The sequence below is a fragment of the Rhinocladiella mackenziei genome, assembly GCF_000835555.1.
Source record: "Rhinocladiella mackenziei CBS 650.93 unplaced genomic scaffold supercont1.5, whole genome shotgun sequence".
NCBI classification, from domain to species: domain Eukaryota; kingdom Fungi; phylum Ascomycota; class Eurotiomycetes; order Chaetothyriales; family Herpotrichiellaceae; genus Rhinocladiella; species Rhinocladiella mackenziei.
Window position 1 is genome coordinate 1,135,170 of NW_013550600.1, and position 18,307 is coordinate 1,153,476.

Sequence of the window (18,307 nt, forward strand, 5' to 3'; positions counted from 1 at the left end):
TCTGATCCACGGCACGCGCTTGGTCCTCTCTTGGCTGGGTTGCTCTCTTGTCGGCCAAGCCACTTGGGTCTGCCTTCTGCCTCTTGGCCAGGCGGTAATAGATCTGCCCGTCTCGCTGAATGAACCGAGCAGGCGAGATGCAGAGAATCTCCTAACATGAATCGGTGGAAATCCTCAAGGATACAGGAGGAATGCGACCATTCACGTCATACCCGAAACCCCAATCGGGCCAACTTCGACGTCCAAACGATATTTTGCATCTCGGCTCGTCTTGCCCAACGATGAAGGGCTTCCCTCGCGCCGGGCTTGGCTGTGGAACCCCAAGACCCCATGCCCATGTTCATGCTTCGACAAATCGAACACGACCCTCCCATGCTTGTGTTGATAGGGCCATTGGTCACGGTCTTCCCTGTTCTCCCCAAGGTCTATCTTCTCGATCATGAGCCTACACATTTTCGCATTTAATACCCTGAGATACCCGTACCCGAGCCGCTGCTCGAAACTTCGTCCAGGAATCCCCAACAAATTCTCTCTCCTTTATCCAAAGGGAGGAGTCCAAGGTAATCCATTTCCGGTACATGTCCCAGAGAAATATCTCTGTGGATATACAACATGGGCAACAAGGCCGAGCAGGCTCTTGCGGGCCATGTTTCGGGCCAGTCGAATCGACCACTATCACAGCCTGCTCATGCTCTGACCTTCGATAAAGTTCTTCAGGAGCTCGGAGGGAATGGCATAGATGGTATTTCACCCGACGAAGCGGCCAAGAGACTCGAAGAATTCGGTAAAAACGAATTGGACAATGGACCGGGGGTCAATCCGACCAAGATTCTGGTCCGGCAAATTGCCAATGCCATGATGTTGGTAGGGATCATGTTCATGACTCGAAACAAGATCGCTGATGGGTTTTTCAGGTCTTGATTCTCGGCATGGGTGTCTCATTTGGTATCGGAAGTTACATCGAGGGTGGTGTCGTGGCGGGCATCATCTTTCTCAACATCGTCATTGGCTTCATGCAAGAGTACACGGCGGAGAAGACAATGGACTCTCTTCGTTCACTATCGTCTCCCACCTCGAGCGTCATTCGAAACGGAAACGGCATGGTGGTTCCGACCATTCATGTTGTTCCGGGTGACATGGTGGAACTCAAGACCGGCGGTACGTTTGGATTCCCTGACCATTCATCCAGTGTCAGTGTGCTAACTCGGGACACAGACGTGGTTCCAGCCGATATCAGGTACATGATCTGATCCAAATCGTTTCGTCCCCCATACTGACAGTCCTCCAGATTGATGGAGGTGATGAACTTTGAAACCGACGAAGCTCTTTTGACCGGAGAATCCCTCCCCGTTCAAAAAGATGCCGATGCCGTTTTCGATCCGACGACGGGACCAGGTGATCGGCTAAACGTTGCGTATTCCTCGAGCGTCGTGACCAAAGGGCGGGCTCGAGGGATCGTCTTTGCCACCGGTTCGTCTCCCGTCACGATGGGACTGATGCGATCAACCTCTGACCAAATTCATTAGGAATGTTCACCGAAATTGGTAGTATCGCCGCCGAACTTCGAAAGTCCAACTCCAGGGTTCGTCAACCAAAGCGTGCTGCTGATGGACATGTGAAAATGTATCGACAAGCTCAAGCGTGGGGATTGACCATGGGAGATTTTATCGGCGCATTCCTGGGCGTGAATGTCGGCACTCCGCTACAACGAAAGTTATCCCAACTGGCAATCGGGCTCTTTGGCATTGCGGTGGTTTTTGCCATTGTGGTGCTGGCGGCGAACGAATTCTCCAACAAGCGAGAAGTCATTATCTATGCGGTTGCCACGGGCTTGTCCATGATTCCGGCCTCTTTGATTGTCGTCTTGACCATTACCATGGCTGCCGGCACCAAGAGAATGGTCGAACGTCATGTGATCGTCCGCAAATTGAACGCTCTCGAGGCTTTGGGAGCCGTCACCGACATTTGCTCCGATAAGACTGGCACCTTAACGCAAGGAAGGATGGTGGTCAAAAAAGCGTGGATCCCATCCAAGGGCACGTATTCCGTGGGCGAGAGTAGTAGTCCTTTTGATCCGACAGCCGCCGCGCTCTACCACAGCCATTTTTCCCCCCGGGAGGAAGACCGCTCTTCCGATTACGATTTGGCACCCGACGAGGACGATCAAAAATCCTACCATCAGCTCATCGCTGACAATGTGCCTCTGGAGGAATTCCTGAAAGTGGCATCTCTGGCCAACCTCGCCACAGTCTACAGGTCGACCGAAGGCGAAGGATGGAAGGCGCGAGGCGACCCTACGGAAATCGCCATTCAAGTCTTCGCCTCCCGTTTTGATTGGAACAGGAAGAAACTCACCGAAGGTGATGCTGCGAACTGGGCCCTGGTGGCAGAATATCCCTTCTCCAGCGACGTCAAGAAAATGTCCGTGGTTTTCCGGCAGAAAGATCAGGAGAAGGGATTCGCTTTCACCAAAGGCGCCGTGGAAAGAATTATCGATTCTTGTATCAACATCGACATGGACGGCTCTAACGCCCCCACCGAACTTTCGTCGAGCATCAAAGACGAAATTCTTGCCAACATGGAAAGCTTGGCCGCACAAGGATTGCGTGTGTTGGCTCTGGCCTCAAAGGCTTACGACGGTCCTACCAATAGCGACGCCCGTCCTCGAGTGGAATCCGATTTGACTTTCCGCGGCCTCGTTGGCCTCTACGATCCTCCCCGGCCTGAATCCAAAGCCGCCGTAAAACGCTGCCACCGCGCAGGCGTCGGTGTACACATGCTGACCGGTGACCATCCTGGCACGGCGCTTGCAATTGCCAAGCAAATCGGCATTGTCCCAGATAAACTCGCCAACGTGAGCAAAGACGTTGCGGACGCTATGGTCACAACCGCCGCGCAGTTCGACCAACTGACCGACGACGAAATTGATGCCCTCCCCGTCCTACCACTCGTGATTGCGCGATGCGCGCCACAGACGAAAGTGCGCATGATTGACGCCCTCCATCGACGAGAAATGTTCGCCGCGATGACAGGCGATGGCGTCAACGACTCGCCGTCCCTGAAACGTGCAGACGTCGGTATCGCAATGGGCCAAGGAGGTTCCGACGTGGCCAAAGATGCCAGTGACATTATTCTCACCGACGACAACTTTGCTAGTATCCTCAACGCCGTCGAAGAAGGCCGCAGAATCTTCGACAATATCCAGAAATTCGTACTCCATTTGCTTGCGCAGAATATCGCGCAGGCGTGTACGCTTTTGATCGGTCTGGCGTTTAAAGACCACAACAATCTTTCCGTCTTCCCTCTTTCTCCTGTGAGTTTCGCTTCCCCCCTTCTCCCCATATCCATAAACACACTCTTTTTGACTGGTGTATCCAGGTCGAAATCATGTGGGTCATCATGGTCACTAGCGGTCTTCCCGATATGGGGTTGGGCCTCGAAGTCGCGGCGCCGGACATTCTGCAGCGCCCACCACAAAATCTCAAGCGCGGCATCTTCACCAACGAATTACTCATCGATATGCTCGTCTACGGCGCGTGGATGTCAGTTCTCTGTCTCTCCTCCTTCTTGCTTGTGGCTTGGGGCTTCGGCGACGGCGACCTCGGCGAAAACTGCAACAACCACTTCTCTGACCGATGCGACATGGTCTTTCGCGCCCGCGCAACAACCTTCGTCAGCATGACGTGGTTCTCGCTCTTTTTAGCCTGGGAACTGATGAACTTTCGCCGTAGCTTCTTCCGCATGCAGCCTAAGTCCAAGTTGTACTTTACACAGTGGATGCACGATGTTTGGCGCAATAAGTTCTTGTTTTGGTCCGTCATGTTCGGATTTGTCTCGATATTTGTGATTCTCTATGTTCCCGTGATAAACCACGACGTGTTTAAGCATACCGGTATTTCGTGGGAGTGGGGCATCGTAATTATCGAGGCCTTGTTGTTTTTCGCTGGCATCGAGTGCTGGAAATGGGGGAAGAGATTCTTTTTCCGCATGCGGGCGAAGAAAGAGGGTGGTGGACGAGCGAGACGGTTGTCGAGCGTCGTCTTTGATAATTATGCGGGGATTCAGCCTGGTCAGACTGCTGATGGAAATGGGGATGTGGAGAGCGATGCGACGACGGAACTTAGTGAGAAGGTTTGAGCTGGGCTCGATGAGGAGATGGGCATTATCCTGTCTAGTGGAGAAGTCGCTATGGTATTGCGGATCGAGAAGAAGACCGAAACTCGATATTCTTTCCTCGTCACAGAACCTTGAAGATGGATATCGAAATTTTGGGGATTTTGAACAACAGTGCGACACGCCTGATCTAAAAGCTTCCGCGGGTCAATGAAAGGTTCCCTGAGACTGCTTAACCGTGGCAAGCCCCAGGGGATGTCTTAATTATATACCAAGATTTCACGTGAGGGTAACGGACGGACTTGTAAATGCCTTAGACATCCACAGTCCAAAATGTCCCAGGACGACCTTTTCATTTCCTGCACTCAGAACTCTATTCTACGAAGACAGGGGAGACGAAGGCCAGGAAACGACAATAGGTCAGCACCTCCTGCGTGGACGGGTCAGAGGAGACTACTGGATCTTAACCAGCTCGACCTCTCCATGCTGCTGCTACTACTGCTCCAATTTCCCCTTCTCAGTGAACAAGCCCGTATGAACCTGTACATCCGGGACAACCTCATCCATGATCTGGGCAATGATACTGTGGAAACTCTCTAACCGACACACGATTGAAGAACAATTCATTGAACTCCCCAAGACTTCGGCCCTTCATCTCCGGTACGCAAAAGAAAATGAACACGACGCACAAAAAGTTACTTCCAGCCCAGACATGGCCGTACTTAGCGGCCCAGTTGAGTTCGGTGGGGTTGATGAAGTAGGGCGTGCAGAAGGAGCAGAGCCAGGCGAGAACGTGGCCGAAAGACGTGGCGGTACCGACGGTCTCAAGCATGGAGGCGCGTTGAAACTAATTCCGTGGCGATAGGATGACTTGCAGGCGCCAACGCACCCGCTGCAAAAGAGGTAGAAGATGGCAGTGAACGCGATGAGGACGTTAGTCGTGCCGGAGGCTAAAGGATCGATGCTGCCGGCAGCAATTGCAGTCGCGACTTTGGCAGAAACCACATACTAGGGCGCCGATGGTTAGGATCGTTCGGCGCCCGACGTGCTGGCGCATAGCATCAATGCCACAGTAAGCGCTAGCGAAGCCGAGACTGGTGTTCATGATGCTGCATTGGAAGGATTCTGTGACACCGCCGAGGAGAAGGAAGTAAGTCCGGTATGCGATCAGGAGCCAGATGCCAGGTACTATTTGGCAAGCGATCATGTCGTCCGGTGGAGGTCCGTGCCTAGTAAGGGATAAAGTTAGAGTTACTGATCCAAAGGGAACGCGAATTGTCAATAAGACTTACCTCGAAACATGTCGATCCAACCGACACTCTATGGCTTTTTCTTTTCTTCCTCGACACCATGGCGCACCTGGTCCCATTCGAGTTCGATATACTTGGGAGCTATCGAGTTTCTTCGTAGAGTTTCGAGCGACATCCGAGCGAGAGCATCCATGCCGCTATATGTAGCGAGGTGATTCCGGGACAGAGAATAGATCCACGGATAGGATGATGGGGACAATGAATAAGCAGCCGATAGGGATCTGGTAAGAGCCAGTGGACGACGGTACTAACGATTCACCCGATGTTGACCCAATAGGCAAAAGAGCGCGATGAGCCGGCGACGCTTCCGAAGTATACATGTTGGAAAATGTGACGAGGAAGCCATTAGAGAATCCAAGCAAGAGGCGACCGAAGTAGAGGACACCTCTGCTGGTCGTGGCAATCTGGATAATTCAAGCGACAACATTCAGCAAACATGCCAACCATAGCCCTGACTTGCGACCGAACCCGGCGGAAAATGTACCAACAACAAGCGAGGCTCGTTCCTCTCCTCGCGTCAACAGAGAACTGACAAGTTGCTGGACGGTGTGCTATTGGATAGTTAGCCACCGTGCCGATCGGAGGAGAGTTGTCTAGCCTCAGGATGGGAGTCGACGTACATCCATGCCGTTGCCCGTTGTGCTATGTGAATCCTGGCATGGCTTGCAGGGAGAATGGAATGCACAAGGCGGGGGTAAACGGATTAGGGAAACGAGTAGAAGGAAGCTGGTCAAAGGAGCAAAATTATACCAAGTCCTCAGTACTGCATACCGGTGAACCCCACGCGGACGAAAAAGTATATGTTTGACCGGTGGGGGTAAGGCTTCAGAGGGAGGTAGCCTGCTCTTCTCGAGGCCCATGATGAGTGGGTTCATCGTGACAACCCGACATCAGACGGGCTACTGAACTTGATATCAGTATGAGATCTGGCGTAGATCGAGTATGGAGAAGATCGGCGAATCTCCTAGGAAGATTCTCCTGAGAGCCAGCGAGATATAAAGATGTCCTAAGGAAGATGCCGATCCGTGTAGAGCCGTTCGTTCTCTAGTTTTTGCCATCGAAGGTGAAGATGGATGTCATAGGGAGTCAACTCCAGCTTCTTCCGAGGTCCTCGCAAACAGATGCCTCTAAAGAGCACTCCGCATGGGGACCCTGGACGCAAAAAGACGTTTGGGGGATAGAGGGCAACAGGGGGGGATCCAGCCTGACTCCAATTTTCTCGACTCCGAAGCCCATTTCTGTATACCATGGGCCATTCTTCCTCCTCCACACGATTGTGTGCCACTTCTTGAGCACATGGGGCCCAACACGTGCAAGAGATTTCGTAATTCAGGCCCCACGTCCATGGCAAGTCCATTCTCCCAATCCAACGTAGTTCAATTACCAAGCATCCAATGGGAGATGTCGAATTGAGCAGCTCACACAAATGCCGAGTCCTGTGTCTAGAGGTATGTATTTCATGCTCTCAAGTCTTGTACGAGGGGAACCAACCGGAGGTCCATTTGCTTCTGGTTGAAGTCGCCTCATTGTTTTTATCGTGGTCTGATTCTTCGTTGATTCTCCCGATCGATTTCGCGCTCTTGTCTGCGAGCAATCATGGGTGTAATGCTTCATCTTCAACATGCGGCACCTAGTGCCGGCCAGATCGGCTTAGGCCTGGTCATTTTTGGTCTCATTGCCTTGACAGCCGATTATGTCCGAATGTTGGTTCTGCGGAGCAAAATGGTACGTCGTCGAGATTTTTGACGAGACACGACATGTCCTCATGCGATGTCAGCCTCCTGGCCCTGTCCCATGGCCAATTGTAGGCAATACCTATCAATTGCCTGACAGCAAGCCATGGATCTATTTCGAAGAACTGGCCAAGCAGTACAACACTCCAGTCATCACATACTGGATAGGTCGAAATCCGACGGTTTGGATTTGTGATGCATGGGCTGCTTCAGAGATACTGGATAAGCGAGCTGGCATTTATTCGTCCAGACCGCGAATGATCGTCTTTGGCGAACTGAGTATGGGACAATCCAACATCGTGTCAATGTACTACGGTGATCGCTGGCGAGTTCATCGAAAACTCACCCATATGGGAGTTGGCCTTCAACTCGTTCGAAGTTATAGCGGTTTCCAGAACAACGAAAGCAAAGTCGTGGCTTTGGATCTCGTCAAGGACCCCAACAACTATGTCATGCACTTTGAGCGCTACGCGGCCTCGGTGGTGAGTATTATCGGCTTCAATCGCCGCATCAGCAGCAAAGAGGACCCCATCATCACCGAAGTGATCGCCGTGATGCAAAGAGCTGCGGAGTTGAATGTGCCAGGAAAAACCTTCCCTATGTTGATGGAGACATTCCCCAGTAAGTCCCTCAAAATGACACCCAGGCCATTGATCTCACAAGAGGTAGTTCTCTCGAAGTTCCCCACCTGGATGGCTCCGTGGAAGCATGGTCTGGGTGGAGGAAAAGGTCGTGGTCGTTCATTCTACTACGCGCTTGCCGAAGAAGCTGTCCGTAAGAACAACGGGGAAAGTTGCTATGCTAAGAAGATCTTCGATGAAGCACCAAAGTATGGACTGACAAACGAGGAGATTGCCTCTCTGAACGGAAATCTTTTCGGAGCCGGCAGTGACACCTCCAGCTCTACCCTCATTACCTTCGTCCTGGCTTGCTGTGCTTTCCCAGAAGTCCTGCCAAAGGCTTGGGAGGAGCTCGATAGAGTCGTCGGACCATATCGAAGTCCCAGTCTGGATGACGACCTGCCATATATCCGCGCCTTTGTCAAGGAGGTCTTTAGATGGCGATCCGTTGCGATTATTGGAGGCCAGCCGCACGCTCCAATCCAAGACGACCACTACAAGGTACGATATTTCCAATCGTGACCCCGAGACTCAATGAGGGCTTTTCTGACCCCCAACAGGGTTGGTACATTCCAAAGAATACATGGGTTCAAGGCAACGTGTGGGCTATCCATCGAAACGAAAACGAATTCCCCGAGCCAGATCGTTTCTGTCCAGATCGATTCTTCGAGGGGCACCCACTCCATCGTCCATTCCCTAACGACAAAGGCTACATGACATTCGGTTGGGGTCGACGTGTTTGTAGTGGTCAAGGTTTAGCCGAACAAGGAACATTCTTGACCGTAGCAAGACTCTTGTGGGGATTCAACATTCAAAAAGCTTTAGACAAGCATGGAAACGAGATTCCGGTGGACATTTTTGCGTACACGTAGGTGGCGGCACAAAATTCCAAAGCAATTTGGCTGACATGCATTGAACAGAAATGGTTTGAACATGCGTCCGGAGCCTTTCGAGTGCCGTATAACACCCAGGACCCAAGAGATCAAGGAGACGACAGAACGCGAGGGACGGCAAGCGCTGGAAGAATTGTCACAGTATGATGGTGAAAGCCAGTATCGGATGAGCACCTTTTATCTGGAAGACAGGATACGGTGAGAAAGGTGGTTGGAAGTGGACTAGACGTGACCTGCAACCGAACAGATATCTTCCATATGTATATCAGAACACTGCAATTAGGCTGCTACCCGACATAACGATATCTCAATGTTGTAATCATGACTTGTGGGGATGGCTCGGGTGCTGCGTGCTCAATAGGTCGTGTACCAAGGGGCTTCAGTAAATAGAGGACAGCTGGTTTTTCTTTGTCCAGACAGAAAGGGACTGTCGCCTGAGTTTGTTCTTCGTTACGGCTCAACGTACAAAGTGACCCAAATGGTGCACCATCTCGACCAGGATATAATGTTCGCAGTTGGTGTTTTGGCCTGATTAGAGAGATTCTCCCTAATGAAGCTGTCCATTTCAGAATAATATTGGAATTGTTGCAAAAGTACCGCCGTTGATTCTTGGCCGTTTATATTCAATCGTTCGCAAACATTGTAGAATTCGAGAACGACTCAAGTGGAATATGTGACATCTTCTCTTGTATAGACGTCACTGCCAAGAGAGTGCGACGGCCGTGCCAAAACCCTCTGTCAAGGACGCACCTTTTGAAGGTGGGTGTTTGGAACCAGGGGAGTGTATTGGTAGGCGCCCTCCCCCTTGCCGCACCGTCATCGGATCCAATCCGTGGACCATGTGGCCAGGAGGGCACCCTACTCGATAGGAGTCGATATCGAGATGGGCCACGTATTGGATCCAGTCTGTGGACCACCCAGAGAAGCTCTACTAATCACACTCGATATGCTTCGTAACTGAGCGTGAACGGACAAGCCCCGACGTCGAGATGATCCGCGGATTGGATCCGATCATCTTGGGAAAAAAAGCGGGGCTATCCCAAATATCCAAATGACATCCAAATCGATCAAATCAAATTAAATCAAATCGATCCTTTTCGAGTCCAGATCAAATCAAATTCGAGGCTCGATTTGATTTGATTTACTTGTTTGCAAGCCTGATCTAAAGTAGATCTTGTTACCCCCTCGCTCAAGGACCTTGCTGATCCTGTACGAGTTCTGTCTGTTCTTGTGTTGCTTCCACGAGCATGCATCCACCTGGCCTGCATTTTAACCACCAGCCATTGACTCAGACTGGTGGGATACAACATTTCAAAGTTCTCTTCATGCTCGATTCGTGTTGGGTGGTCCGCCAAATTCCCAAGTCGTTGCCGGGAAATCCGCCTGCGGTTTAGGCGGCATTTGTTTTTGAGGAATAGCCTGGGTCTTGGCTGCCCACTGCTTTTGACGTCTAGAGGAACGGCCCTGCCATCCTTCTCGACGTTGACCTCTTCTTCCATCCTCTTCTATCTCACCTTGCCCTCCTTGCACTCTTCCCCTGCTTGACATGGCGCAGTTACAACGCTAGCACTTCTGCCCGATGATTTGGACCTCACTTGCCACCAAATGCGTTAACGTGGCTCATTATTTTCATCCTGCTGGCAGGACTCACCGTAGGCGTGCAACCGATCGCGACGATCTCCTGGAGTTGCCTAGTTCGTAACCGCGTCTGTGAAAAAAGACGGTCTCTGCGATGTCAAGAGTTGGCTACCAGATTTCAAACACTGCACCGTCGCTTGCGTTTCTCCTAGTTTCGGCGCAGAAGCGTCAATCATTGGGACGGTCTCCGTCTTACGAACAGCGTGTAAGGCAAAAAGCCCCTGCTTCAGCGGCCACGATTTTGGCACATTGATTCAGCTGGCCGAGGATGACTGGAGACGGCTCGCTCTTGTCTGCCTCACAAGAGCAACTACTGGGACTCAGGGGCCGACCCCGCAAACAACCCGCTTATGATGAAGGAATATGGACAATTACCGACGACGATGTTGGCGTCGAACAGTCTACGAATGTCGTAAGGAAGGATTTCGATGCTATTCACTTCTCAGAAAGAGCAGAGCCTGAGGATGGGGTTCCATTTCAGCTTGGGCAAAAGAATGATTGAGAAAGGGCCGAAACAGAGAGCACGTGCTTAGGTCATCTTTCCAGATCCGGCGAATTCCAAGGTAACGTCTGCACCAGCCTTGCTGAATTTTGCCTCAGTTCTAAGGTGCTCTTTGCGGACCCAACCCCTGCTCAGAATATGCCATCGCTGCATTGCAAGACCTTAAGCAAAGCCACCCAGTCCGGCACCAGTTCTGCTACTCTACGAGACCTACAAACCCGAAAACGATCTCGGCCTTCTCCCGGGCCAGTAACCCTTTCTGTCGACGACGCTGCCCCGAAACGGCGTCGCCGCGCAATGAAAGAGTCGTGGAAGACGAAGGAGGTGAGTAGGCACAAAAGACATTGCCCTCTTTAGACCTGTACCCAAAGGAAAAAGGTGGTCATCCTTGCCTCTCTCACAAAAAGAACGCAGACTATACTAGAGTGGCAGATGTCTCCCTAGAAGAGCACGGGTCCGTCCAATGCGTTGTCAGATGGAGGTTATCTTTGGTTGAGAGGGAAAATCTCACTAGCGGAGAACCACACTTTGCAGTGCGAAAAGCTGTTCCAAGAAGAAGTATGGGTGACAAAAGTGGGGAAACAGGCTCAAAAGCAGCGGTTAGCGGAGGAGCGAAAATAAAGGTGTCCGAGGATGAAGTTCGAGCCCAATGATCATATCCCACGATCCACCCTTTGGTAGCTGATCTCTGGCAGATGTAGGCGACCACGTCAGTGACTCTAGCGGTCCTCGATCCACACGGCCCTCATCGCTTATGGAGAGGTTTTGGTCCACCAGGCCCTGAGCCGCTTTGGATTGATATCAATCTGGCATTCAGGAAAGCGCAACGGACTTTGTAGCGCCACACTCAAGACTGACACAAAGTTCTGACTTTTCAATTTCCTTCCCAGAGAGCCAAATTTTCCTCACAATATCGTTTCATCACTGTCGACTGAAAGGTGATCTCTTCGGAATTGGAGTGAAGTGCGAATATATGTGCTTCCAGCAACTTATCCCCAATGTTGGCGCCTACTAGGTCATAGAAGGTGTCCCATGAGATTGTTCCGTTCTTCAAAAGTTCACGTATAATCACCGCTCCCTCCTTGTGATAACGACGGTGAGGAAGAACCTCGGCGGACGGGAGTTGTCTTTCGGCGTCGGAGAACATGGTCCGGCGCGCAACTGTGAGGGCGATGAGAAGCTAATTCAGTTTTCTGTGTAATGCTGTATAATACCTTCAAATGTCCTGTTCTTCTCGATCTCATTTGTGACGGACTGCAGGTGTATCATGCCGGCCCCAACAAGCTGATAAATTTGCGTTGCCAGCTCATCATCGACCTTCCGAAGTCTGAGATACTGCAGAGCTTCCTCTCTGGTCACATCGCCGATTTCGGTGATTTCCCCCCTTCTTGACCACGAACTTCTATCTATAGTACACAATTAGCATATAACAATCGAAATATAATTGACTTACCCGTCATAGGACGTGGTACGCGGCCTTCGCTTGACACAAACACAATGGTGAATATCTCTTGGTCGGCAGCTTTCTTCGCATAGTCTTGAAATAAATCAAGAAGCCGCTGATGCGTCTGAGAGAGTCTGTTCACGTTGTCGATGATCAAAACCGGCACTGTCTTAAACTCCTGCTGGTATTTGATGGCGAAATCGGTAAAAACTTCCACAACCGTTTCTACAGATGCCGCTGCGAATCTATTAGCCTTGAACTAATGCTCACCAGCAGGACCTGCTGTAGTTACGTTCGCCGGAATCGATCAAGTCATCTGGCTTCCACCCCATAGCCTTTTGCATCGCCCTGGCAACATCGAATTCTGAGCTGCACTCAACAGGTACATCGACATATACAATACCCTTGGGTTCTTCTATGCTATTCACGGCGAGTTCGATCAGACTCGTCTTTCCAGTTCCGTGCTCTCCGATAATAACGGGATAATGACCACCACCATCTTCCGTTGGTTTGACGAGCAGCCTTATTTCATCGACAAGCTGTTGACGTGGGATGACGTATCTAATCTTCTTCTTAAATACCGGTCCTTTTTTGAGCTGATCGTATATTGCAGACTCGCGTGCAGATTCGTGCGCACGTCTCCGAAATCCTTGGTACCAATCTTTCCACATTTCCTGGGTGACATATCCTGTAAAAGTCTTTGGTAATCAGCATGCTTTCAATTAACACAGAGAGAGGGAACCTGCGCATAAGCCCACAGCCTTGCTCCAGCCCCTGACCTTATCCCAGGTCTCAGACGAGAACCGGTTCTTATCCTTAGGTCCAGAAAATTGTGAGTCCTTAGAAGATCCGGAGGATTTTGGAAAAGAGGGACTGGACGTAGAGTCTGAGAAGGATCTGGAGCCGAGAATCGGCGGCAAGGTAGGTCGGCCAGGGATAGGGTATTCAAGTTTGTTGACGAATAAAACGGTGTGCTGGCGAGATAGCCGAAGGAGAAGACGAGCGTTAGCGTCAAAGGCTGCATTAACCATAAACTTGGATGCCATGATAATGTGTGAAGCTGCGGACGCATCTAAACCGTCGAAAGTTTTGAGGACGCTCTGCCAAGCTTTGGTCACATGATGCCGTCTCAGGTAATTGCACTTGCTCTCCACTTGATGAGCCTTCTTTTACCAACTCCTCAGTTGAAGTATACCTCCTGATTTGGAGGTCGATCTAGCTCATTATAATGGAGCAACGTGCATCTTGCGCGGGCGGGAAATAGCTTCAGCAGGCGATGCACAACTACGCAAGTAGCCTCTAACCCATTAACCATCGGCTTATCACTAACATCTATCGCTGACAGTTGACTCTAGCGTGCAGAGAGTTAAACTGGTCGAATGCTCCGAGATTTGTCTTGCTTGCGCACAGTCGCCGCAAAGTCGAACGTGGTGCCATCCTTCTTGCCAGCGCATACTCGCCTCTAGCTATCTCGACAAAGCCGGCCCTTGTCACGACGACCTCATTTCCTTTGGGCCCTTACACGACCAATATGGGAAGAGTGGTGGACTATATACGGCAGCGGATACTTCATCGACAGAGGCCTATTATCAAAAGCTGAAAAAGAAACCCCCCCGAGGCAGTGACAATTTGGAACGCCTCCCTGGAATACAAATCGTACTCCTAGTCGAAGGGGCCAAAAAAGCAACCAAAGATGGGCTCATTTTGGACGTCTCCGGCCGTAGTGTTAGTACTACAGTTCATAGCACCGTGGATTGGAGGTGGGGGAACATATCTTCGTCCTGGGTTGCGATTTTGACCCTCCTCGACTAGTAGCACTACGGTTCGTAGCACTATGGTTCGGTGACTATAAATACAGGTGTGTCCCCCGTTTTGCTTTCAGAAACCAAGCCGTCCCAGACAGACTGCTTCCTCCTTCTGCTTCAACGCAGTTATCCATCTACTAATAGCCTTCATAGTGGTTCGATATCTGTGCTTTTGTCAGGCCTTTCCTGGCCCTCCTCAACTTCTGTATGACAATAATCCCTCGTCTACGCTTACGAAAATTGGAGTACTGTGGATGGCACTGCCCGAAATTGCTCGAGCAGTCCCGTTCTTAATATCATCTTGGCTGATTGGACCGCCATTGACGAGCTGCAGAGAATCTGCTTGACGTCCATGCAGGGAGCTTTACCTGCCCATATTCGTTGTCGCTCCTCACACCAATCGCGGCACTCGAGCAGGATATGTCGTACGGTTTGTCGTCCATGACCGCAGGGGCATTGGTCCGAGTCGGCTTTATTGATACCGTGGAGGTACGCACGCAGTCCGATCTTGCCGGTCCGCATCTGTGTGATCACCGAGCCGATCGCTCGGTGGGTGCCTATATGGGTGGTGAGGGTCCCTTTTCCGGGTCGGACCCCAAGTCGGAAAAGCTCCCTTCCGTGCTTGGCCGAGTCCCAGTTCTGGTCCCATTCGACCTTCATGGCCTGGCGGATGGTGGATTTGGTCGTGACCATGAGGGTCCGAAGTGTTTCTGGTTCCTGTGGTGGTTCGAGGTTCCGTCGTGCGTTCGGGTGATGGCCCGCAGCCTCTTTCGCGGCTCGGTCGGCTGCTTCGTTACCAGGCACGCCGACGTGTGCGGGAATCCATCGGAGCTGGACTTCCCATCCTTGGTCGCGAAGCTTGTCCAGTGCTCGGACTGCTTCAACCAAGATATACTGTCCAGAGGGGCACTTAGGGTTGGCCATCGCTTGAATGGTGGCTTGATTGTCGGTGAAGACGATGCATTTGCCGGAAGTGTTCGTCTTTGCGTGGACGTCGAGTACGATCTGGAATGCCAGCTCCATCCCCCTCTCGAATGCCCTGGATTGTCAGCATCGGTGCTGCCGCGGCAGCCCCGACCTGACCATCAATGCCACTTCCATCGGTGTACAGGCACAGTGTTGCCGGCTCCGTCGCATCGTGTTCCTTGATTACAACCTCGGGAGATTCAGCGATCCGAGTGAACGATGGTGCCCACCAGGGGGGAACAATGTGCGGCTGGCCCCTCTCTAGCCGATCGAGCCGGATGTCGGACTTGCGTTCCGGGATGCTCGAGAACAGGTCGAGAGGACTCTGGACGGTGTTCCTGTTCTCACCGGTGGCCATCTCTGCAAAGAGAGGGGTGGTTCTGATACGCATTACAGCTCCGAGGGCAATCTGTTCAAGCTGTTGCTGTGGTGGGAGCAAGTGTGCCTCGACGTCCACAGCAGCTCCAGCCGTTGTTCGAAAGGCACCCGTGATGATTTGTGCCGCACGTCGCTGGATTCGAGTGATCGCGTTTAACATGGCACTGCTCGTCCGTTGCCACCGTCGACGTAGCTGTTAAACTTCTCTACAGTTGTCCTTACATTCCTGGTCAAATCCTGGTATGGAGCGAGATGACGGGTTAGACCACGGCGTTGATGCGTCGATACCGACTCAGAGGGCGTCGATGATGGAGCGCGTATAGCTATCAATGCCGTCCTTCTCGCTGAGGTCCGCTGCGTCGGGCACTTTTGGAAGCCTCTCCTTGATTGTGCGCGGGAATAGCGACGCATCTGTCTTGGTCCATTGACGCTTTCTGAATGGGGCAGCAGGGTGCCAATTCCACGCAATCGCCATCGAAATTGGAAGGTGGTCAGAGTCACAGTCTCGACTGGGGTCTACCCTACAGTAGATCATACGAGACGCCGCTTCCTCGGAGCCAAAAGTCAAGTCGATGGTCGACTCTCCGTCTTTCCATCGGTGCGTCGTCGTACCGGGCACTGTGAGTAGTTGTAGGTGGAATTCTTCAATTACGGTGATCAGAGGTTGGGCGGCTGCTATTCCGCGGTGGGTGTAGCGGCGTGTCGTTGACCAGAGCAGATGGTGCAGATTGAAGTATCCGAGTACGAGGAGTTCGTCTTCCAGGTTCGTTCTGCGGATCGCATCCTGTAGAGTGGTGAGTGTGTCGGTTCCTACCTCGTGGTAGACGTTGATGATACGGAGCTTGTTGCCGAGAGTAGGATTGGAAACCTCCAGCGGGGTGGCGTCTTTTGTGATATGTGACACATTCCACGTGCTCGGGTCGATTCGTTTGTTGATGTAGAAACACACTCTCGTGGCCTCGTCGTCGAGGTAAGCGAAGTTGAAAATCGGTTTTGAGTGGGTGATAGGATGTTGGGATGAACGGCGGGGCCTTTTTCCCACGTAACCCTTGGTGCACGCCGATGTTTCTCTCGGCGTATTTCACCCTCTTGAGGTGTATACGTAGTTCTGCCGCGGCCTTGAAGTCCCTGCCGCCGTACATACATCTTTTCATGCATTTGGCGATTATTAAGTCTGCATCCTGTACCGGCCAATTGTTGTAGGCTTCCTGGTGCGAAGGGTAGGTCCATCCCCTATACACCTTCCCGAGGGCTCTGCGGGTGTTCGTCGCCATAGAGGTCTGTCGGGACGGGCCACCTTCTTCTGTGTTGAGGTTCCACACGAAGTCGTCGTTACCCACCTGGTTGTCCAGCCAGGTGTCGGCATCCTCAGCGGTAAATGTTCCCTCTATCTCGCCCGGTGGGTATGCCGTTGATTGGGGTTGGTCGTTCTCTAGTGCGTGGGTAAGGAAGAGGGGTTCTTCTGGAACCTGGATTGGCAGGTCGATCACCGGGTCTCGTTGCTGGTGTTTCCCGGCCTTCTCCGGTCGAAGGAGCGATGGGCGTTTGTTGTGTGACTAGGTCGAGGGGCGCCTGGGCTTCTGCAGGTCTGCGCACTTGCGGTGGTGCTTGATCTGTCGGTTCGTCTGCTGGTCGGTTCATAGGTGTGGGTGCTGGGGACTCATTCTGCGCAGGCGTGTTGCTTTCTGGCGCCATGGGCTCCGTGACGTCCTCTGGTCTGAGCCTTGTTCTTCGTGCCGGGATCGCTGGTGCTGGCATTCGGGCCTCCTGGGTGCTGATAGTTCTGGGAGGATTGTGTGTCCTTGGGTTTTCGGTGGTCTCTTTCATGGCGACACCGTGGACGACCCTTCAGCCATCCTTTGTTCTCCTTCAGTTGGGTCGCTTCTGCCGTGGTGCTGGCGAAGATTTGTATGTCGCCGCTCTTAAGCTGGTGTGCTGCGACGATTTTGATCAACTTGGTTGCCTCGTTGTCGCGCGTGGTGGTTTGAACTTGTTGTCGAGCCCACGCGGCAGAGTTATTTCGATAGCGCCGGGCGATGCCGTGGTCCTTTAGCTTGACCATGACCACTCGGTCTTTGTATGCTGTGACTGTTGTTGGCGTCTTGGAGGTATGCAGGCCCTGCTGGGGTGGGAGCACGGAGCCTTTGGCTTGTGCCGCAACTTGCGCCCATGATGTCGCCACAGTCTTAGACCTATTGAAGTTGGTTGCGTCAAGGGGGGCTGTGCTCACTCCTACGGAGCTTTTGACGACCGTGATGTCTGGATCCCCTTTGCCGCGTCTTGGATTTGCCGGAGGAGTTCGCTCATCGACGGCTGTTGCAGCACCTTGCCGATGAGCACGATGGTGGATTCAATGTACGGCTGGACTATATTCCATGGTATCTGATTGGTTCTGCCTTTATCCGCAGCCTGCAGCTGGTTGCATGCTTCTCTGAGATACGTGGCGTGCTCATTGATGTGTTCGGGGCCATTGTTTAGCGTTTTTCAAAAGTCGGTTCTGAGCTGTGTGTGGTGTTTTTTCGGCCCTCGTCGACTAGTAGTACTGCAAATTGTAGTGCTACTGAGCAAGGAAGGCCCAAAAAACCAGCCCAAAGAAGGGTTGCAGGGTTCGTGTCAGCCATACTTCCCGATTGAGCGCCTCGAAAATCCCCAAGGTTGAAAATGTCATCTTCCATTGTCCGTCTGGCCGTGTTTCCGCGCCGGCACAGTCGGGTCGTGGAAAACGACAGCGCTAGAGGATGTCAAGAAAGGTGAACGAAGAAGCTTTGGCACGAGTAGGCGGCAGCAATGCGTGGAAAAAGGTGGCATTCAACGAGAAGTTCCTCGTTGTCTTTGGCAGCGTGAGGAGGAGGAAGAGTCTTGGCGGATCTGCCGATTTCGCTCTGGCGGAAACTTGTCAATCCGT

General features: G+C 52.1%; 5 protein-coding genes across 5 annotated transcripts; 2 read left to right on the forward strand and 3 right to left on the reverse strand.

Moving 5' to 3' along the window:
- Positions 1-612: 612 nt before the first annotated feature.
- On the forward strand, positions 613-4,137 carry Z518_06888 (potassium/sodium efflux P-type ATPase, fungal-type; the record flags this gene model as incomplete). The annotated part of the gene is made up of 6 exons (XM_013415018.1): positions 613-864; positions 915-1,158; positions 1,216-1,237; positions 1,289-1,470; positions 1,527-3,313; positions 3,379-4,137. The coding sequence occupies 6 exons, from the start codon at positions 613-615 to the stop codon at positions 4,135-4,137; spliced, it is 3,246 nt and encodes a 1,081-aa protein (XP_013270472.1).
- A 1,296-nt stretch (positions 4,138-5,433) lies between these two features.
- Positions 5,434-5,743, reverse strand: Z518_06889 (uncharacterized protein; the record flags this gene model as incomplete). The annotated part of the gene is made up of 2 exons (XM_013415019.1): positions 5,434-5,560; positions 5,676-5,743. 2 exons carry the CDS (start codon positions 5,741-5,743, stop codon positions 5,434-5,436), a joined length of 195 nt encoding a protein of 64 aa, XP_013270473.1.
- Positions 5,744-7,019: 1,276 nt separating this feature from the next.
- Z518_06890 (uncharacterized protein) lies at positions 7,020-8,871 on the forward strand (the record flags this gene model as incomplete). The annotated part of the gene is made up of 5 exons (XM_013415020.1): positions 7,020-7,148; positions 7,201-7,777; positions 7,826-8,277; positions 8,337-8,644; positions 8,697-8,871. The coding sequence occupies 5 exons, from the start codon at positions 7,020-7,022 to the stop codon at positions 8,869-8,871; spliced, it is 1,641 nt and encodes a 546-aa protein (XP_013270474.1).
- Positions 8,872-11,683: 2,812 nt separating this feature from the next.
- Z518_06891 (uncharacterized protein) lies at positions 11,684-13,299 on the reverse strand (the record flags this gene model as incomplete). Its single annotated transcript, XM_013415021.1, has 5 exons — positions 11,684-11,970; positions 12,024-12,215; positions 12,263-12,490; positions 12,546-12,951; positions 13,033-13,299. 5 exons carry the CDS (start codon positions 13,297-13,299, stop codon positions 11,684-11,686), a joined length of 1,380 nt encoding a protein of 459 aa, XP_013270475.1.
- A 3,763-nt stretch (positions 13,300-17,062) lies between these two features.
- Positions 17,063-17,709, reverse strand: Z518_06892 (uncharacterized protein; the record flags this gene model as incomplete). The annotated part of the gene is made up of 2 exons (XM_013415022.1): positions 17,063-17,594; positions 17,639-17,709. The coding sequence occupies 2 exons, from the start codon at positions 17,707-17,709 to the stop codon at positions 17,063-17,065; spliced, it is 603 nt and encodes a 200-aa protein (XP_013270476.1).
- Between the last annotated feature and the right edge of the window lie 598 nt (positions 17,710-18,307).